The 23,413-nt window shown below is 45.5% G+C and overlaps 1 protein-coding gene across 1 annotated transcript in view; it reads left to right on the top strand.

Moving 5' to 3' along the window:
- LOC146869273 (E3 ubiquitin-protein ligase TRIM39-like) overlaps window positions 1–23,413 on the top strand; it is a 120,119-nt gene that overhangs the window by 55,098 nt on the left and 41,608 nt on the right. The window contains exon 4 of the mRNA XM_085646641.1: window positions 1,288–1,310. Coding sequence (XP_085502767.1) covers window positions 1,288–1,310 — 23 coding nt within the window. The remainder of the gene's footprint in view (window positions 1–1,287; window positions 1,311–23,413) is intronic.

Genomic DNA, 23,413 nt, shown 5'->3' with positions numbered 1-23,413 from the left:
GTTGCCTCCAGCGTGCCAGTAGCAGTAGTTTTCACAGGTGCCTGTCCATGCTAACAATTGCCTCCAGTGTGCCAGTAGCAGTGGTTTTCACAGGAGCCTGTCCATGCCTACAGTTGCCTCCAGCGTGCCAGTAGCAGTAGTTTTCACAGGTGCCTGTCCATGCCAATTGCCTCCAGTGTCCCAGTGGCAGTGGTTTTCACAGGTGCCTGTCCATGTCAGCAATTGCCTCCAGTATTCCAGCAGTAGAATGTTTCCATAGGTCCCTTTAAAAGCCACAAATTACCTTCAGTATGTAAGGGCCAATGGCAGACTAGCAAGCATTACATCATATTCTCACTCACATTTACTCAACCACACTCAATCATTCATTCTCACTCAGTCTACCTCACTCTCACTCATTCTTACTCTGACTCCAACATACTTACTTGCTCTAACTCTGTCATTCTCACACACTCTGTATCACTCATTCTCTCTCCTTCATTCACACTCACACTCACTCCAACTCTTACTCACTCATACATTTTCACTCGAGCACTCTGACTCACTCATACTCACTGACACTCATCTTCACTTATTCTCACTCCCTTTTAGTGGCTCTCACACACTACCTGTCACTGACACTCGCTGTTACTTACACACACTCATGCTCACACGTACAAACACATTCACAAACACACAACCACACTCCGATCCCCAAGCTTGTACCCCACATACATTTAAAAGCATTTTTATTTGTCATCTGCCACAGAAGTACTCATTCTAGATCCTCGTGCCCCATTTTCTACTACGCTAACAGTGAATAATAATCTATTATTCACTATTAGTGTAATATAAAATTGTTTGAAATACAAAGGTGGAGCACGGCTCCCATAAGGGCGAGCTTCCGCTGTGTTCTCGGTACTCATTTTGCTACCTATGAAGCCAGCTGTGACCTCTGGCAATCCCTAAATGATGCCCATGCATGTGACCCTGTTCCGAACATCATACAATGTGCCAAGTGACCTCATTCAGAATATCTAAATGTGCTGTGTTTTGTGACTCCATTCAGAATGACACTGTGCTGTGTCATTACCATTCCGAAGATCAGTCTCTGTTATATCTTGTGACCTTATTCAGAATATCACATTCTGTGCTTAGTCATGCGATACCCCAGAATGTGCTGTGTCATGTGACCCCATTCACTGTTTTATAACCATAGATAGAATGTGTCACTCCTAAAAATACTGCCATAACTTTAACATCTCCTGTGGAAACTGATTTCACTGTGTTTGTTTCTCTCTTTTGCAGGATGTCAGAAGCACCCTAAGCAGGTAAGGCCGGTTTATTATCCTCCTGTCAGTGTGTAAGGAGCAGGTCTCACTGCTGCAGTGTGTAAACACCACTAATGAGCTCACACAAAGTGTTAGGAAACTTTCAGATCCTCATAAAATCACTTTACATTCTCAAAACAAATCTTAAGTCCTCAGAAACTCTTTTGAGTCTTGAAATAATTGCCACAGAAATGAGCTGCTGTCCTCACAAAACATATTTGTATCTTTAAAGCTTATCTGAAGTCGTACGAAAAGTACCCTGAACATACAGAAAAAGCAAGCCCATTCTGGAAAAGTCCCCCCAGGTTTTCCTCAATTCAGAGTTGGGCAAAACCTAAGTCAAAATGTCCTAACTATACAAACACAAACTGTGGCTCTGCTCACAACAACTGCAGATCCAATTTTCAGCACTATTGTTAGGGATGTTGGATCATACGCATATATCTTCATGTGGGGTAGAGGTGCTACCATGGTACGGCGGACACCCTGCCCCCTAGGGTGTTCACCTGCTTAGGACAATGTCCTTGGCAAAAAGTATACAAAATAATAAGTACTAGAGCACACATAGAAAGTCCACTCAATAAAAAAAAGTAGTCCTAATATGAATTCCTTCAACTTTTTTACCCTTTTTTGGGAAGTTATTTTATTCCATTTGTAGTTTCCACAATGTTCGGTTTATATATCAGTAGGAACGGCCAATATTTGGTCTATACGAGCACAAGCAGCTGACATGTGTTTCGTCCGTTGGGCTTTGTCAAGGATGCAGAAAAAAATACATACATTGGTATGGAACATCATCTCTCATGAAATCTTTTATGTAAAATTCTTACGTGTCATCCTCATATAGCAGTGATGAGGCGAAGGAAAATAGTGACATGAAATTCTATATGCCGGTCACAACGCACTGGGGATATTGTGTAAAAATGCATTGTAGCGTCAGCTCACCCAAAGCCATAAAAAGCGGTACCCATTATAGGTGATGTTGACCGAAAGAAGAGAACCCATGGGGGCCACAGGGAATGCCAGTATATATTATAATACAAGTGAAAAACTAGATTTTGCATGCATTGTGCTCTCTAAGATGCAAAGAAATATGTGTATTTGGTGTTCCTTTTTGCATGCAAGGAAAGAATATATATTAGTTGTGAGATTTTAATAAGAATATAGAATACCTGAGCGCCCTGTAGTAAGGACAATGTCCAAAAGTAGTCCGTTAGATACAGAGAGGATCTTGTCGGAATCTATTTAAAATATGTATAAAACTGCATGTATATGCAACTATGCTGAGGAAAATATAGGATTGTGCAGAAGAGTAAAAATCAGTACACCGTAAGGAGAGCAAAGTCACCTGAGTAGTAAAAAGGGAAGTGTAAATAACAACATATAAAAGTAGACCAGTTTAGAATGAAAACTGGTCACCCAGGTGAAACGAGGGAAGTGATTCCATTTGTAGCGGAATACAATGAAAGGGCCAATGTACCAATAGTTGTCCCGTGAATTTTCGGATGGAGTATATAATTCCATTTCTAGGGCCTTGAAAAAGTCACTCTTGATATTCCGGCCACTCAATAGGTTGTGTATGAGTATGTAGCATCCTGTCACGTCCGCAACCCGGTCACTCAGCTGAAACAAGAGCCCCGAGCCACCCATATGGATACCTCTCTGGCATAGGATGAATAAGTGGATGAGTAAAGCGGTCCCCTCCATTTTTTGTGGAGTTTCTGGGCTTCTGTCTCCAACATATGTGTCTCTCGAAGGAGAGCTAAATGAACTCTAATCCTTCTAAGATAGATGTGTGTTCTATACTGTTTCACAAAGGAGTTTAGACCCTTCACATTCCATGTGGCAAATTTAAAATTTCACCCATCTCGTAACATCCCATCCCCCCTCGCTCTCCTCCTCCGCAGACACACCTTCCCACACCATTCCCAAACCCCGCCACCCTCAGACACACAACTGATGCTTCAACAACGATAATAACCCCAAACCATCTGCGACTCCCATTATACCACCCGGGTAAACACCTTTCAACTTAGCTAGTGTCCTCCCACACATAATGCTACTCCCACCCACCCAAAAACAGTCTCAATTGAACTACAGTGTGTGTACAATCCCTCTATTGGGTATAAACTGGTATTATAGCTTAGGGGCAGAAAACAGTCAGATCTCACCCCAGGGGGCGGCTCAATCAGCAGTTCCGCTCCCTAATACCCTGAGGTTTCTTACACTGGTAGTCAGGTAATCAGTTACACCACAGAAAAGTAGAAACAGGAGAAGGTATGGGACAAAAACAAGAAGTAAAGTATAATAGAGCAAGGGAAAAAGGGAGGGTTGGCAGCTTGGTGGGTGAAAGACCCGGGGCCTCTATCAGTGCCACCACCTCATCTTATCACACCTCACTTAAAGTGCGTAAAACAATGACCGAGTGTCCCAGGGGGAGCCTCAACAAACAGACTAATCAGTCCCGTCATCCTACTGGAGCTCCAGCCCTCCTCATACCTGTCACGCCTGGGGCAACTGAAACATCATTCTACAGCACCTTCAGTGTGGTCCATAAATATGTGTCCATATTCGACCATCTGCTCGCTCGGGTGTTCGTGAGTCCCCAACAGATCCGATTCTGTGCTTGAGGAAGCAGCAGAAGTAACTGCCTCAACTAAGGCCCTGGCTGCTTCTCACTCCTGTCATTGTTTTGCTAGGTCCCGAGTACCATCAGATTGCACCACCGTTCTCGCAGCAGATCTGGAACCGCATCTACGTTGGCTTTGTCTCCTTGGAGTAGCCGAGGGGCCTTCTTTCTGCCACAGTGAATCCCGAGCCCGTCCCGTAGATGTCGAAGGCTAATATTCAGCCCTATGGACCTCCAGCCTGTCCCAAGTGTTCTCTGGTATTATGATAAAATGAAAACGTTCATCCCGCAGCACCTTCAGTTTGACAGGATAAGGCAGCATATACTTCAAAGCGGTACAAAAGGGGGTGGTGATGGACGGAGCATCAGAACCAATCAAACACTCACACCCAGTCAACAGATTTTGGTTTTTGCTTTGTTCGCCATAAGTTGGCAGGGTATGCTCAGACGTGAGTCCCTTGCTCACTTTGCCTCTGGATTCAAGCAAGCCTGGCTGAAGACAGCTGTAATGCCAGAAACCGGTCCTAGGAAGCTTGTTTCCGGTCCAGGGAAGACATGGCTTGGCAGTACGGGCTGGACTATTCCCATGAGGCACAGGGTCAGACTGATTTGCATATGGCCATGTCTGAACTGGGGTGGCAGAGTGGGCTAAAGAACGGTGATGGATTAAACCCAGATCAGTTGACTGGGGGTGAGTGCTTGCAATGTTCAACACTCCGTCCATCATTTCCTTTGGTTTTTGCTTTGTTCGCCATAAGTTGGCAGGGTATGCTCAGACTTGAGTCCCTTGCTCACTTTGCCACTGGATTCAACCAAGCCTGGCTGAAGACGGCTGTAATGCCAGAAACCGGTCTTAGGAAGCTTGTTTCCGGTCCAGGAAAGACATGGCTTGGCAGTTCGGGCTGGACTGTTCCCATGAGGCACAGGGCCAGACTGATTTGCATATGGCCATGTCTGAACTGGGGTGGCTTAAACCCAGATCAGTTGACTAGGGGCGAGTGCTTGCAATGTTCAACACTCCGTCCATCATTTCCTTTGGTTTTTGCTTTGTTCGCCATAAATTGGCAGGGTATGCACAGACGTGAGTCCCTTGCTCACTTTGCCACTGGATTCAAGCAAGCCTGGCTGAAGACGGCTGTAATGCCAGAAACCGGTCCTAGGAAGCTTGTTTCTGGTCCAGGGAAGACATGGCTTGGCAGTTCGGGCTGGACTGTTCCCATGAGGCACAGGGTCAGACTGATTTGCATATGGCCATGTCTGAACTGGGGTGGCAGAGTGGGCTAAAGAACGGTGATGGATTAAACCCAGATCAGTTGACTGGGGGTGAGTGCTTGCAATGTTCAACACTCCGTCCGTCATTTCCTTTGGTTTTTGCTTTGTTCGCCATAAGTTGGCAGGGTATGCTCAGACGTGAGTCCCTTGCTCACTTTGCCACTGGATTCAAGCAAGCCTGGCTGAAGACGGCTGTAATGCCAGAAACCGGTCCTAGGAAGCTTGTTTCCGGTCCAGGGAAGACATGGCTTGGCAGTTCGGGCTGGACTGTTCCCATGAGGCACAGGGTCAGACTGATTTGCATATGGCCATGTCTGAACTGGGGTGGCAGAGTGGGCTAAAGAACGGTGATGGATTAAACCCAGATCAGTTGACTGGGGGTGAGTGCTTGCAATGTTCAACACTCCGTCCATCATTTCCTTTGGTTTTTGCTTTGTTCGCCAGAAGTTGGCAGGGTATGCTCAGACGTGAGTCCCTTGCTCACTTTGCCACTGGATTCAAGCAAGCCTGGCTGAAGACGGCTGTAATGCCAGAAACCAGTCCTAGGAAGCTTGTTTCCGGTCCAGGGAAGACATGGCTTGGCAGTTCGGGCTGGACTGTTCCCATGAGGCACAGGGTCAGACTGATTTGCATATGGCCATGTCTGAACTGAGGTGGCAGAGTGGGCTAAAGAACGGTGATGGATTAAACCCAGATCAGTTGACTGGGGGTGAGTGCTTGCAATGTTCAACACTCCGTCCATCATTTCCTTTGGTTTTTGCTTTGTTCGACATATACTTCAAGCCAATCATTTTTAGCTTTTCTTTGGCACTACTAAAGGACTGCCATTGCAATTGGACAGCTCTTGTATAGTCTGGGAATATTCGTATACTGCTATTTACAAATATCGGTTCTCCATGACTCCGAACCCCTCATAGTAGTTTATTCCGTTCTCTGTAGTTGAGAAATTTCCCTATTATGCTTCGGGGTCGTGCTCCTGGTTGCGGCGGTGGGACCAATGACTTGTAGGCCCTTTCCACCACAAGAAATAGTGTCACGTTTGTGAGTGCCGTCTTGATCCAGTCTTCCATGAAGGTCTCTGGGACGTTACCCTGGGGGAATCCCATAAATCATAGGTTACATCTGCAGGACCAGCCCTCCATATAGTCCATCCGTGCCTCCAATCGACTCAAGCAGACCGCCTCGGCGGCCACCGTCGCCTTCAATGTGGAGATCTCCCCCTGCACTTCCGTGACCTGTGTCTCCGTTTCCACTGATCGCTCCGCTACCGTGCGAAGGTCGGTGTGGAGGAGGTTCATGTCTATGGCCATGGCTTCGGTTTTGGTCTGAGGCTTCAATTGCTGCCAGAATCTGGGCCCCCGAGGGCTCTATTGCAGGATGTGTCGCCTCTTCAAGAGACTGTGATGTGGTGGTACCCGCTCCCTGTACCGTGAACTGGTCAATCTTTGTCTGCTTGCTGCCCCTGGGCAGTTTGTCCTTACCCATGCCACCTTGAGGACCTGCAACTTTCTCTCCCTCAATATCTCCAGGATTTCTGGCGGAAGCACTACAGTTGTGGTCGCTCCCCACACCTTGTGTGTTTAGAATGAATGCCACCAGTGGTGCCAGTCTAATTCTCCACAGGTAAGCTGTGTGAGGGACTCCAGGAGTAGCAGCGGGGTGCAGCAGCACAGAGGATACAGAGTTCCCACCTCCTGGTGTCGCCTACAGCTCTGATTCAAATCCAGGGTCCGGTGTTCAGATGCCTGTGCAGGGATCACACCAGGCAGTCATGTGACTGTGGAGGCCATGCTCCTAGTTCAGAGCTAGTTACCAGCGAACATCCTACAGGAGGAGAATGTCAGGGTCAATGGCAGGTTGCAAGTCACACAGCCCACTCACCAGTCAATGGGACCGGCCACCAAGAGTGTGGGTTCACGTCCAGCCCAGTTCACCTCCACGCTGCCAAGGCTGACTACTAGTCTCCTCGCTCCTCTGCACGACCCTCAATCCCGGGGTGGGGCGAATAAACAATTGCTGGTAGCCTCTCGCTTGTGTGTGCAGCAACATTTATTATACCCTCCAGGCATACCCCTGCACAGCACCTGGAGGGGGGGGAGTCCACAGAAAAGCTCCTCCTCAAGCACCATGAGTCCACCAGGGTCACCACCGGATCCGTCCCCAGCATCCTACCGAGGGCCCCTTGCATCAACCAGGGCGCACCGTTGTCGCGGCTCATCTCCACCACGGCATGTAGGAGTGCCTGCAGTGTCCCGGGGATCAGCGGTCACAGTCTCTCTTGCACTCGGCCTCAGGAGGGGGGTAAATCAATGCAGCCACCATGTTGGGGGGTCTCTCTGTGGCGAGGCAGTCACCAAGAGCGGAGGCGTGCCGGGGCTCCGTTACAGGCTGCAGGTTCTGTCAGCAGGCCGGCCCCACCACTATCGGGGTATCAGCCATCCCACTTTACCACCCACACTCCGTTCACCTCCTTGCGGCAGCTCCCCAGGTCCTCCCCACAGCTGCGGCAGGCCACCTGGTCTCCAGCAGAGAGGTAGTGACTTGTAGGCCTCTCCTTGGTTTGTGCATCAGCGCGTTGCAGACAGCTCCGGGGTGTCACTATTTCCATGCCCCCTGGCGCCGCCCTATCCGGAGATCAGTTTCAAGATTTTCAGAGTCGAGGGGGCAGCAGGAGGATGTAGTATGCCTGTGTCTGGTTTGGAGCTCTCTTTTAGTGCTGCCACCCGGCCATCTTGTTGGCCACGCCCCCCAATCTTATTTATCATTAATAAAACGAATGGCCATGCTGATCCTATGAATCCACCATAGGCTAAACGAACAGCTATATCCTATGGATGCCGGAGCCAAAGATGAAAAGAAGAATCCTAAGAAGTAACAGTGCCTAGAGGTTAGAGCGTATAGTGATATGACTTCTCTCTGCAGAGGTAGTATGGGGCACTAATCATCTACTGAGGCCGACTTGCACTCCAAGTCCAGTCTACTGACATCTCTTACAGAGCCATTCTGATACCTTTGGTGGGTCGGGAGTAATCAATTTCTTACAGATTTCCGTTCTTGCTAGCGATAATCAGTGAGGCCTGATCAAAGTTTAACTCGTCCCAGTATGGGCACAAGTCCATCCCAAATCGGATCAGACAGGGGCTTACCTTAACTTCGCAGCCAATAATTTATTGAAACGCCTGACTTACATACCACCAGAAGAACGCAAATAACGGGCAGTCCACGAACATGCGTATATCATCCGCCTCTGTGTCACCGCACTTCTAATATTTTAATGGTTCCTATGTGATCTTAGCCAACTTCGTTGGTGACCAATAAGGTCTATGGAGGGTAAACAAATGATTCTTTTTAAGTGGTACTGGTTGGGTCAGAGTGTATAACAGATTTAAAGATACTCGCTTTGATTGCTCTTTAGCCAGCGCCAGAAGATCATTTTCCCAGTGCAGGTATGGGACTCCCGTTTTCTCATCTGTTGCGGAAATGAATACCCAATACCACTGGGAAACCTCTTTTTTAGGTTGTTACTTAGCCCTCACCCACTTGAGAAAATCCTCCTGCACCGAACCGCTCATCTCTGACTACGTTTGGGATGGTGAGCAGTCTATATATCGACTTTTTAATATCGAGGGACATAAATATCGAGTCAAAAATATCGAATGTACAAAATATCGAAATAGATAATATCGATGTGAAAAATATCGTTTTTTTTTTTTACTTATATGTCGATGTAAGTAATATCGTTAGTAATAATATCGACATGTGAAAATATCGTTATTGTGTGTTTAGTAAATATTTTGAAGTTGTTTGTATAAATAGTTAAAATGTATATAATATGAGAAATATTTATATTGTTTTAGGGGCGGGATGTTGGGTTATAGGGGATAAGGGTGGGGAGTGTTTTAAAAAAGTTAATTTATTTTTTTAATATATTGTAAAATTTAATTAGTAAATTTTATTTAAAATTTGAAATGTATATTTAATTTTAGGAGCGGGATGTTGGTTTATAGGGGATAAGGGTGGGAAGTGTTTTAAAAATGTTTATATATTTTTTAATTTAAAAAAAAAAATATTTAGAAATTGTAAATTAAATTTAGAATTTTACAAATAATTTTAGGAGCGGGATGTTGGTTTATAGGGGATAAGGGTGGGAAGTGTTTTAAAAATGTTTATATATTTTGTAATATTTTAAAAAAATATTTAGAAATTGTAAATTAAATTTAGAATTTTACAAAAAATTTTAGGAGCGGGATGTTGGTTTATAGGGGATAAGGGTGGGAAGTGTTTTCAAAATGTTTATATATTGTTTAATTTTTTTAAATTTTTTTTAGAAATTGTAAATTAAATTTAGAATTTTACAAATAATTTTAGGAGCGGGATGTTGGTTTATAGGGGATAAGGGTGGAAAGTGTTTTAAAAATATTATATATTTTTTAATTTAAAAAAAAAAATATTTAGAAATTGTAAATTAAATTTAGAATTTTACAAATAATTTTAGGAGCGGGATGTTGGTTTATAGGGGATAAGGGTGGGAAGTGTTTTAAAAATGTTTATATATTGTTTAATTTTCAAAAAAATTATTTAGAAATTGTAAATTAAATTTAGAATTTTACAAATAATTTTAGGAGCGGGATGTTGGTTTATAGGGGATAAGGGTGGGAAGTGTTTTAAAAATGTTTATATATTTGTTAATTTAAAAAAAAAAATTATTTAGAAATTGTAAATTAAATTTAGAATTTTACAAATATTTTTAGGAGCGGGATGTTGGTTTATAGGGGATAAGGCTGGGAAGTGTTTTAAAAATGTTTATATATTGTTTAATTTTTTAAAAAATTTATTTAGAAATTGTAAATTAAATTTAGAATTTTACAAATAATTTTAGGAGCGGGATGTTGGTTTATAGGGGATAAGGGTGGGAAGTGTTTTAAAAATGTTTATATATTTGTTAATTTTTTATAAAAATTATTTAGAAATTGTAAATTAAATTTAGAATTTTACAAATAATTTTAGGAGCGGGATGTTGGGTTATAGGGGATAAGGGTGGGAAGTTATTTAAAAAAATTATATATTTTTTAATTTTAAAACTTTATTATTTAGAAAATTTAAATATAATTTAGAATTTTACAAATACCATAAAAATAGATTTGAGTCAGAATAGTAAATTAATTAAGTTTTGTGTCCAGCACTTATCTTAATTAAATATAGACTGGAGTGGGAATAGTTAATTAATTAAGTTCAGTGTCCAGCACCTACTCTAATGTAATATAGGTTGGAGTGAGAATAGTACATTAATTAAGTTCAGTGTCCAGCACTTATCTTAATTAAATATAGACTGGAGTGGGAATAGTAAATTAATTCAGTTCAGTGTCCAGCAGCTACTCTAATTTAATATAGGTTGGAGTGAGAATAGTAAATTAATTAAGTTCAGTGTCCAGCAGTTATCTTAATTAAATATAGACTGGAGTGGGAATAGTAAATTAATTAAGTTCAGTGTCCAGCACATACTCTAATTAAATATAGGTTGGAGTGAGAATAGTAAATTAATTAAGTTTAGCGTCCAGCACTTATCTTAATTAAATATAGACTGAAGTGGAAATTATTAATTAATTCAGTTCAGTGTCCAGCATATACTCTAATTAAATATAGGTTGGAGTGAGAATAGTAAATTTATTAAGTTCAGTGTCCAGCAGTTATCTTAATTTAATATAGACTGGAGTGGGAATAGTAAATTAATTAAGTTCAGTGCCCAGCAGCTACTCTAATTTAATATAGGTTGGAGTGAGAATTGTAAATTAATTAAGTTCAGTGTCCAGCACTTATCTTAATTAAATATAGACTGGAGTGGGAATAGTAAATAAATTTAGTTCAGTGTCCAGCAGCTACCCTAATTTTATATAGGTTGGAGTGAGAATAGTAAATTAATTAAGTTCAGTGTCCAGCACTTATCTTAATTAAATATAGACTGGAGTGGGAATAGTAAATTAATTAAGTTCAGTGTCTAGCAGCTACTCTAATTTTATATAGGTTGGAGTGAGATTAGTAAATTTATTAAGTTAAGTGTCCAGGACCTACTCTAATTTAATATAGGTTGGAGTGAGAATAGTTAATTAATTATGTTCAGTGTCCTGCACTTATTTTAATTAAATATAGACTGGAGTGGGAATAGTAAATTAATTAAGTTCAGTGTCCAGCAACTACCCTAATTAAATATAGATTGGAGTGAGAATAGTAAATTAATTAAGTTCAGTGTCCAGCACTTATCTTAATTAAATATAGATTGGAGTGGGAATAGTAAATTAATTAATTTCAGTGTCCAGCACATACTCTAATTAAATATGCGTTGGAGTGAGAATAGTAAATTAATTAAGTTCAGTGTCCAGCAGTTATCTTAATTAAATATAGACTGGAGTGGGAATAGTTAATTAATTAAGTTCAGTGTCCAGCACCTACTCTAATGTAATATAGGTTGGAGTGAGAATAGTAAATTAATTAAGTTCAGTGTCCAGCACTTATCTTAATTAAATATAGACTGGAGTGGGAATAGTAAATTAATTCAGTTCAGTGTCCAGCACATACTCTAATTAAATATAGGTTGGAGTGAGAATAATACATTTATTAAGTTCAGTGTCCAGCACTTATCTTAATTTAATATAGACTGGAGTGGGAATAGTAAATTAAGTTCAGTGTCCAGCAGCTACTTTAATTTAATATAGGTTGGAGTGAGAATAGTAAATTAATTAAGTTCAGTGTCCAGCACTTATCTTAATTAAATATAGACTGGAGTGGGAATAGTAAATTAATTTAGTTCAGTGTCCAGCACCTACTCTAATTTAATATAGGTTGGAGTGAGAATAGTAAATTAATTAAGTTCAGTCTGTAGTGGGAGTAGTATGTTAATTAAGTTTGGTAAATAGCAAATATTAGAATTAAATATAGAGTTGAATAGGAACAGTTAAATTAATTTGTTTTAATTTACAAAAAATCTGTAGAATTTAGTTTTGGTTGGATAAAAGATAGAAGTTATATCAGAATGCAAATTCCAATTTTTTTTATAAAATAGTAGAAAGGAAAATAAGATTTGTTTTATAGTTGTTGGAATGTATATTAATTAGAGAGAAAATATTGTTTATTATTACGCATATTCTAATAATTAAATCATTGAAATAAACATGTAATAAAATAATTAATATTTAACATTTGTATTATTGTCATAATTTTTTTATAATGGATATATATTTGTTTAATGTATATTTTGGACATGAATATATGAACACACAAAATAATTTAAAATAAAAAAATCTGATTTCTATAGCTGTTTAATATTTTTAAATTTATATTGTGTACTCTCAATATTTTTAGACTTTATTTGAATTTATAAGAAATTGTATGTTTTGAAATATATGATAAATATATTTTAATTATGAATATTTATATTAGATAATTAATATTGACATTGTTTACATTTTAGAATATGTATTTTTATTTTTAGTTTTGGTATGTTGTAGATACAATATATTAATTATATCATGTTCATCAATTTATTTTGGTAATATATACAGTTTTATTATTATATTAATAAATATATTTTATTTATTATATTTATTTTTATACGTTAAATAATTTTCACATAGATAAAAAAAATAGGTATTCTTTTTGAGTATTTTATTCTAATGTTTTACTAATTTTTAAAGTAATGTGTAATGTTAAATAAATAGTTAGGGCATTTATTGGTATTTTTTTAGTTGTTATGTTTGTTTGGGTCTTTTATTTTGTAACCGCTCGCTGTTGTTTTGGGTTATTTTGGTCGAATCCAGGTCGCAGTCGGGAGCTGTTTCGCGTTTGAGAAGGTAAGAGTTATTTTCTTTATTATTAAATAGTTTTAAGTGTTTTGTGGAAGTAGTAATGTTGTAATAAGTGTGTATGGATTGATGTTTTAGAAGTTAGGGTGTTAGTAATAGTTTGTATACGGTTTTATAATTTACGTTGTGTTCCGTGTTTGTGGCTTTGTTAGTGTTTTGTTATTTCGGTGTGTTAAAGTTTTATAGTGTTTGAATAATGTTTGTAGTGATGTTTTTAGGTGCCTTATGTGTGTTTGTGTGTGGGTGGGAATGTTTGTTTCTCTTTTGTAGGTTTTACGGAGAAGATATTTTCGTCGGTTTCAAACACCTTATTTTTTTTAAAGGAAGTGTGTATTAGTTGTGTTTACTAATCTTTATTTTACACTTCCTTTATTGTTCGGGTTTCCAGGAGCAGTTATTTACCTTTTTAATATTTTTCGGGATTTTTATGGTTAATGGATAGTCGTTTTTTTGCGTAGACGTTGTTTTCCATAAACAGTTGTATTTTTACATTTTATTTGGATTTCTTTTTGATACCTATGGATTTTGAACTACCTGGATTTATTTGGAAGGAATGTTATTATCCCATTGGAGCAACTACACAGGTAAGTTCATTTAAATATTTTAATTGTTGGTGGCCAAATCTTATATATTTAATATTGTTGTTGTGTACTTGGTTTGTTTAATTATGTTGTCTAAATATATGTCGATATAAATTATTTATATATTTTAGACCACATAATTAAATATGTGATATAATAAAGTGGTTTATTTATGTTGTGATAGTTGTTTTAGTAGAATTGTGGGTTAATATTTAGGAAAGGGTTTAGAAGAGAGTTTGAGCTATTATATTTAAGTACTCAAGTCCTCTTGTGGATGGGTATAGCTGTACCTGTTGTTGTAGGTAATTATACATTTGAGTAGTTTGTCTAGATTGTTTTGGTTTTAATTGTAGGACAGATTGTTGCATTCTTAATTCTTGGAAACTTTGTTCCTTTTGTATGGCAATTAGTAGTTTTTGTAGTGTTGGAGTTGTTCTCCCAGTAGAAGTTAGGAATGCATTATGCCAGCCCTCGACGGCGTTGTTAGTTTTGGCTTGTTGGTTGAGTGTACTTACATATACATTCCACCAAGGTATTTGGAACTTGGGCTGACGTCTATGGCCTGATCTGTGTAGTCTCCCCACCCAGGTATCCTCAAAATAATCTAATAGGGGAGATAACTTTACTTCATTTTGTTTGTAGAATGGACTTTCTAATAAAAGATTGTAATGTTCTGCAACATCTGTGGTTGGTACATAAGCTAGGGCTGTTAGAAGTTTTATTTGATGTGCAAAACTTATGTTAGTGGCATATTCTACACTTAGTGAAGATTTTTGTAAATGTCTCCATATACATTGGTTTAGATGGAAGTAACATCCTTGGATAGCTGTATGTGGGTACAGTTTTAGAATGCAATTTATCATGGCTTGCTCAAAGTCTATGATTATTCTTTGAGGGTAAAAATCATTTGATTCTTGTTTTAGTTTTTCTAGCATTTCATTATATGTTGTGTTTTGTTTGTTAGGTAATAGTGCATAAATTAAAGGTATGGAAGTGTTGTGATATTGACCGTGTATTGTGTAAAGCTGGTAGAATGGTTTTGGGCATATTGTAAAGGTGCCATCCATCATCCATGTTTGGCATTGTTGGAGTTTAGTTATATTGTTTGCAGTAGCAAACATTATGATTCTTTTTTCTGTGCTTTTGTTATCAAAAAAAATAAAAGGTTCATTATTGTGGGTGATAGTTAATTCTGGTGGAATGATGATATCTTGAAAAGTTTTAGGGGATGGTATAGTTGTCGTGGTTGCTTTTTTGGTCCTAGCAATAGTTCTTTTTATAGTAGAAGCAATTGATGGTAATTGGCCTCTTGCTTCTTTGGGCACTCTAGGTAATAGTTCTTTTAGGATTACACTTGTAGCAGTTTGTGAACCAGTGCTTAATTCTTTGATATTTTCGAGGGTTGATCTGACTTCTATTTCAGAGAGATTGGGTGGATGGTTATGCTCTCTTGTATATAGTACAGTTGTTTCTCTTGTTGTTGCTCGTCCGTAGCATTTGTTCGAATAATATTTAGAACACTTCCAGTTCACTTTTCGGTCCGTCTGCTTTTCTTGGGTGTATGTGTAACCCATGTAACACAATAGGAATTTTCCTTTCTGCGAAGTTATAAATTGGGCTTCTTCTGTCATCGTGATGTGTTAGAAATCTGGAAAAAATGTATATGAAAATATATGCAATAGTACTTTATATATTTCTATAAAAATTGGAAACAAACGACTTTTTTATATATACTTACCAAGGTGCCGATCACGATCCGGTAAAAACCGGGTACGAACCGTCGGACGGAGCATAACCTCCGCCCGACGCGTACCCGGTCGTCAATTTTTACAAACAAGGAATTACGATTCGCACGGGTACACCATTACCGTACGAATCGTAAAAAAGCCCGACCGAACAAAAAAAACCTACCAATGCGATCCGGGAAAGCGCCGACCTGACGTCGGGACGCTCGCAGCCAGCCATTCACGACCCAGGAATTACGATTCGCACCGACGTCACCCCGCACGGTGAATATTTTGCGGCAGCCAAAAACTGCCGGGAAATCAGGACGACGCGAACAAGGACCACCAGTACGCGACGGACAGACGACTACGCGAACAAGGAGAACCAGTACGCGACGGACAGACAGGACGACGCGAACAAGGAGGACCAGTACGCGACAGGACGACGCGTTCAAGGAGTACCAGTACGCGACGGACAGACATGGACCCGAACCTACGAGTCATCCCTGCCCTCATAGCAGTCCACCTCCTCTACAGGTTACGACGCAGACGCCGCAGAAGGTCAGAATAACTAAGGGAGGGGTGAAAGTGGGGTGGGGTGGGGGTGGCACGCCCAGGGCAGGCCACAAAACAACCACATAAGTCACACACCACACATGGCCTGGACATACCTGACTCCCATGCCCTGGTCACCACGAGGGGGTGGGGGCGTGTCCTGATAAGCCAGCGACAGCCACTACGGAAGTCCGTCACCACGCGAACCGGCAACACAACCAGACAGGTACGTCCCGTACCCACGCCTGAAGAGCGTGGGTACGAGTCGTACCACGCCCACACACACGTCACCCCAACAATGGCGGGACGGATCGTACCCACGTGGCAAAGGCCTGGGTACGGGCCGCACAAGCATCACATAGCGTGGGGACGGATATGTACGGACCCTACCCCCACCCCGTATGCATGGAGCGTACACCCACCCCAACAGCGTAAGTACGACCCGTAGCCCCACCCGCGTATGCATGGAGCGTACCCCCACCCCAACAGTGTAAGTACGACCCGTACCCCCACCCGCGTATGCATGGAGCGTACCCCCACCCCAACAGTGTAAGTACAACCCGTACCCCCACCCGCGTATGCATGGAGCGTACCCCCCATGCCACCAGTGTAAGTACGACCCGTACCCCCACCCGCGGACTCACGGACCGTACCCCCACCCCAACAGTGTAAGTACGACCCGTACACCCACCCACGTATGCATGGAGCGTACCCCCCATGCCACCAGTGTAAGTACGACCCGTACCCCCACCCGCGGACTCACGGACCGTACCCCCACCCCAACAGTGTAAGTACGACCCGTACCCCCACCCACGGACTCACAGACCGTACCCCCACCCCAACAGTGTAAGTACGACCCGTACCCCCACCCGCGTAAGCAAGGAGCGTACCCCCACCCCAACAGTGTAAGTACGACCCGTACCCCCACCCGCGTACTCACGGACCGTACCCCCACCACACCAGTGTAACTAGACTCGTACCCTCACCTCGAATGCATGGAGCGCACCCCCACCGTGTATGTTCCAAGCGTACATATCCAGAAATAGGAGGTGTGTGTGCAGAGTCCTCCCAGCAGTGCCCAGAGACAGGAGGGGTGTGTGCAGAGTCCTCCCAGCAGTGCCCAGAGACAGGAGGGGTGGATGCAGAGTCCTCCCAGCAGTGCCCAGAGACAGGAGGGGTGGGTGCAGAGTCCTCCCAGCAGTGCCCGGAGACAGGAGGGGTGTGTGCAGAGTCCTCCCAGCAGTGCCCAGAGACAGGAGGGGTGTGTGCAGAGTCCTCCCAGCAGTGCCCAGACACAGGAGGGGTGTGTGCAGAGTCCTCCCAGCAGTGCCCAGACACAGGAGGGGTGTGTGCAGAGTCCTCCCAGCAGTGCCCAGAGGCAGGAGGGGTGGGTGCAGAGTCCTCCCAGCAGTGCCCTGAGACAGGAGGGGTGGGTGCTGAGTCCTCCCAGCAGTGCCCTGAGACAGGAGGGGTGGGTGCTGAGTCCTCCCAGCAGTGCCCAGAGACAGGAGGGGTGGGTGTGGAGTCCTCCCAGCAGTGCCCAGATACAGGAGGGGTGGGTGTGGAGTCCTCCCAGCAGTGCCCAGAGACAGGAGGGGTGGGTGCAGAGTCCTCCCAGCAGTGCCCTGAGACAGGAGGGTGGGTGCAGAGTCCTCCCAGCAGTGCCCAGAGACAGGAGGGGTGGGTGTGGAGCCCTCCCAGCAGTGCCCAGAGACAGGAGGGGTGGGTGTGGAGTCCTCCCAGCAGTGCCCAGAGACAGGAGGGGTGGGTGCAGAGTCCTCCCAGCAGTGCCCAGAGACAGGAGGGGTGGGTGTGGAGTCCTCCCAGCAGTGCCCAGAGGCAGGAGGGGTGGGTGCAGAGTCCTCCCAGCAGTGCCCTGAGACAGGAGGGGTGGGTGCAGAGTCCTCCCAGCAGTGCCCAGAGACAGGAGGGGTGTGTGCAGAGTCCTCCCAGCAGTGCCCAGAGACAGGAGGGGTGGGTGCAGAGTCCTCCCAGCAGTGCCCTGAGACAGGAGGGGTGGGTGCAGAGTCCTCCCAGCAGTGCCCAGAGACAGGAGGGGTGTAACACATGTGTGTGATGCCGGAATCACCCACATGCATACTGCCTACAAGGGAACATGTCCCCATGAACTCATGTCAACAGACTCCACACACAAGTACAGTGATCACCCAGGATGCCACGATTGTTGCAGGTGGAGACATGGCCATGCATGCATGGCCAAAGTAGAAGGGCTCCGTCACACACACAGCTCATGTAGACACTGCTCTGCGCTAAACATTGCGAACACCCTGCAGGGAAGAAATCAGGGTACACAGAGGAAGGAATACACCCTGGGACAATTGCACCATGCAGTAACTGCTTACATGAACAAAGAAAGTTAGCCAACACCTTGTGATGGCACACAGATCCCAGGGTCCCCCCAATGAGCAGCACACTACTACATATCCCACACACCCAAACCCTTAAACACCACCCAAAACCATGTAGCAGCCCCACCAACACCAATACCAGCATAGCAGTAGTGTGATAATGAAAACAAAATTAAGCTTTATTCAGCATGAGCACAATGTCCGTGGATCGCAGGCAGTTCAATATTCACATAGCCCATAGGGCAGTCAATGATTCGCAGCTGGATGGGGGACACAGTGGGATGCGTGTCCCCTACCTTGCCTGCACAGTCAAATGGCATCGTCTTCCATACTGGTGAGGGCATCATGGGGGGGGGGAAGCAACAGGCACCGCAGGGACATCAGGGCAAAGGGGAGGCGTTGTGGGTGCAGGGATGGAGGACTCCACCACAGGGGGTGGGGCAGGGCCAAAGGCGGAGGCCAGGATGGCACTACACACCTTTGCAAGGTCCTCCAGGGATTCCCCTGCACCCGAAGGATCCACAGGCCCCAAGGAGGGGGGGGGGGGTCAGAGGGATGGGTCGCAGCGCCACCGGGGGAGGGTGGAGACAGGGGGGGAGACTCAACCACCCTGACCGAGGACTTCCTTGACCGCTTGCGTGGTGGTGTCACTGTGGGGCTCAGGGACAGAGCGGCCATGAAGGAGTCCTTGGGGGAGATGTGGCCAGGAGAGCTGAGGGGAGGGGATTTGGAGGGAGTGGACTGGGTGGAATGCGGACTCCCACTATGGCTGCGTGTCACACGTTTTCCCCCCGACCCAGTGGGTGTGCCTACCTCACCCTGTGTGTGCGTGTCAGGAGGAGTGCGGTGGACCTTCCCTGCTGGTGTGGTGCCTGTGTCTGTTGATGTGGGTGCATGCCGACGTCTGGGTGTACGTGGGACAGGCATGGGAGTGGGAAGTGTGGATGGGGCAGGGGTAGGTGGGGGGAGGTCGCGCTGCAGGAGACCCACTGCTGCAGTCAGTGTGGAGTCTATGGACCTCAGCAAGTTGCGTTGGTCAGCCTGCGATGAATGAATGCCCTCCAAGAAAGCCTCGATGTTGGTGAGGGTTTTCCCGTGGGCATGGAGGACATTAAGGATCGCAGCCTGACCAACCTGCAGTTGCCGCTGGATGTCCAAAGACTCAGCATTGGCGGCAGCAGTGGAGACAGGGGCAGGGGGTGCGGTGCCTGGCCGGAAGGAGACATGCGGTGACCGGGCACGCTGGGAAGGGACACGAGCAAGTGGGAGGCGGCTGATGGGAACTGAGGGGGCGGTGCCAGGTGTTGTTCCGCTGTCAGCTGCTGGTGCAGCCACCGCCCACTCGGAGAACTCCTCCTCGGACCTGTCAGCTTCGTATTCTGACGTGCCAGTCGACAGGTCCTCGGCCGCACTATCCTCCACCTCTGTCCCACTCGATGTGCCAGCCCCGATGTCATGGCTGGCACTGGTGCTCGGTTCCTCCGCCTTGCCTGTGTCCATGTCTCCCTCTGTGTCCCCCGACGATGCTGTGGGCAGGGTGGAGAGACAGAAATTAATCAGACAGCTGTACACATCAGTCACATGAGTCCAATCCACATAGGTAACACTGCATAGCCTGAAAAGGAAGATCCCTAACATCTACTAAACAAGGTACCGATGTAGGGCATGAAACACACAGTTGGTTGAGCCACCATGCCACTGAAACACCATGGAGAGCATGAGACAATAGCCAAAGACAGGAAACGTAGTCTGACATAGCACCAAGGCCCTGGGGACAATCCAGCACTGCATCTGCACCACACAGCGTCGGTGAAAATACCGATGACCAGGGACCATATCCATGAACTTGAGACACATGCTGCATAGGTAATGCTGAAAACATGCCCAACATGACTCGGTCACTGCACCTTGTGTGTGTGTCCAGACAAACATCACACACTGCCCAGACCCAGCAAGTAGAAATCAGGATTTGACATATAGGCATTGGCCGCCCCAACAAACCCCTACACGAGGCAAATAGTTTAGACACAGGTGGCACCAACATCTCATAGTCTGGGTGATAAACACAGGGGCAGGCAAAATGCAAGATTGGACGCCAAACAGCCAAGGTGCGCCTGTACAAATAATGAGGTACCAGTGCCCATCCTCAGATGAGTATAACAAGTCACACAGGCACTGGCAACTGTGAGTATGAGGAAGGACAATCAGGTCAGGCTGCACAGTGGACACCTGTACAAAATAGCAAGTCTATATACATGGTGACAGGGGACAATGGCACAGAGCACAACCTACGCTGTAGACACTGAGAGTGTCCACGTTTATGATGACACATACACCACTGAGGAAAAGGTGCCCCAGGGGACAGTAGTGGGCACGCAACTACATGCTACTGAATGGTAATGACTGCAACACACGCCACCATCCCTGCACTATGCGTATCGCACATCATGTCACAGGCCACTACATAGGACATGCGCGCTGTAAGGCATGACACATGAGAGACCAACTCCCATGTCTGGAGTCAGCATCAGTGCCAACTGACATGGAACACACATGCAGTGAACTTGACAGGGCACAGCCAAGGTCCCACAACCTGTTACACACCACCCCCACACATGATGCTACAGTCATTGTTCTCGTGGACAAAGCGCCAGCCTACATTACCTTGTGAAGGAGTGACTACACACAGACCAGGGAACACATTGCAAGGAGGGGAAGGGTGGCAGGGGCGCAGCGCTATACTGGGGCAAACTGGATCTGCACAGCACCTTTAAACCCTGCCAGTGAATTCATGCTACTGTGCCCTTACAAATGCCGGTGACATACAACAAACACACATGTACCTACCCCCTTCCGGCTGCTGCATCGCCTGTAAGCACCTCTCCAGGTCTGGAAAGACCACCGGCAGCACACGCCTGTGGAGGTGGCTCAGACGGCGGCGGCCGCGGTTCTTGTGGCTCTCAGGTGAGTCCCCCAGCAGGAGCCGTGCAATCCTCCGCGTCCAGCACCGGATATCCTGCCAGCGTTTCCTCACCTGGGACAGGCTCCGCCTCCGACCATCCACACCCCTCACGGCACTGACGGCGGACAACCAGATCTGCTCCTTGGCAGTGGCGCCTACCTGTGAGGAAGAACAAGTGACACCACATCAATACACCAGCCACATGTCACAGAGAGACATATGAGTACAAATTAGCTGGTTACAACAAGGCATGTCATGCAGCCAACGCATTGCACCTTTGTCATAGGGACATCATCCCCTGGTGAGGGAAAAAGCAGTACGTGCCATAGTGGGTACACAGGTGGAATGATGGCAATGTCACAATCAATGATCAAGGCTCACACTGTGCATCACACCCACCCCTCCCGTCTCAGGGCACTGCTGGGAGGACTCTGCACACACCCGTCCTGTCTCTGGGCACTGCTGGGAGGACTCTGCATCCACCCCTCCTGTCTCAGGGCACTGCTGGGAGGACTCTGCACACACCCGTCCTGTCTCTGGGCACTGCTGGGAGGACTCTGCACACACCCGTCCTGTCTCTGGGCACTGCTGGGAGGACTCTGCATCCACCCCTCCTGTCTCAGGGCACTGCTGTTAGTGATAGGCCCCCACCCCTCCTGTCTCAGGGCACTGCTGGGAGACATCAGGCATCCCCCCCCTGGGACCCCCCCTACAGTACATGGCATGTGTGTCACACCAGGACACAATGCCAGAAGTCACAGTTACAACATAGGGACAGTCCGTGCCAGTGGCCTATGCACTCACCTGATACCCTGGTCGCCCATACAGCATGGAGTACTGTGGGAGGATCACATCCAGCAGAGCCATGTTCTCCTCCAGGGTGAATGGCTGTGTCCTCTCCACAGCCCTTGACATGGTTCCAGGGAATCAGTAGCAGCAGCTGGGTCGACGAATGCAAAGATGTGCAGGCAAGTACTCCCTCATGGGACCTGGCTGCCTTATATGTGCCCTTCTGCCCAGTCTCATGCACAGGAGTACAGAGTGATTGGTCACTCACATTTGCATCCTATGTTTCCACCAATCCCTTCTAACCTAGCAGTCTGTTGGTTCTCTATCGGTTTCATTCTCCTGCATGATGTCAGCCCCACAAACACATTGCAACAAAGTAGAAGAATTCCAACTGACTTCTGCTGTGCACCTTCCAGAACAATTTCGAAATTTGAACTTGGTCTCCATGACAACCAGCATGCATGTAGGCCTTAATACTTGTCCCCTATGTAATTTGGAGCATCACACACAGGTACGGTGCGTTTCGGGGCCCTAGGGCACCCCAAATGCATTGCAACGGCCCGTACATGCATGCCTACGTTCACTATCACTATGGGTCTGCACGCGTATGCGTACTCGTAGTGGTACGGACCGTACACACGCATCTACGCTCACTATCAGTATGGGTCTGCACGCGTATGCGTACTCAAAGTGATATTGAGCGTACATGCGAGTGTACGGTCCGTACCACTACGAGTACGCATACGCGTGCAGACCCATAGTGATAGGGCCGTACACACGCATCTATGCTCACTATCACTATGGGTCTGCATGCGTATGCGTACTCGTAGTGGTACGGACCGTACACACCCATCTACGCTCACTATCACTATGGGTCTGCACGCGTATGCGTACTCGTAGTGGTACGGACCGTACAAATGCCTGTACGCTCACCATCACGATGGGTACACATACGGCAGCACTCCCACAGTGATTTGGGAACATACACAGGCCCTCTTTGTCAGCAGTACGGCGTTTTTTACACATCACAGTGGTGATGGGCGACACACAGGTAGGAATAGGGCGGACATACTTGTCCATGGATGGACATACTTGTCCATGGATGGACATACTTGTCCAGGAATGGACATCAAGGCATCGTCGGTGCATTACTACATGTGTGGGGCACAGGTGTGACAGGCTGTGATGTGGAACATGACTCCTGAGTGGAGAAGGCACCAGATGTATGATGAGATGTGTATAGGTGTAATGTGTGACGGTGCAATGTGTGCCAGGCATGCCCTTGACTCCTTTGACATGTGTGCATGTCGTACTGCGCACTTGGGGTGAGCGTCACTGGCATGGCACGGACACCAACACACGGAAG

The sequence above is a fragment of the Triturus cristatus genome, chromosome 1_1 (assembly GCF_964204655.1).
Source record: "Triturus cristatus chromosome 1_1, aTriCri1.1, whole genome shotgun sequence".
Lineage (NCBI taxonomy): Eukaryota > Metazoa > Chordata > Amphibia > Caudata > Salamandridae > Triturus > Triturus cristatus.
Note: the sequence above shows the minus strand (reverse complement) of the source record. Positions and strands in the feature narration are given on the sequence as shown.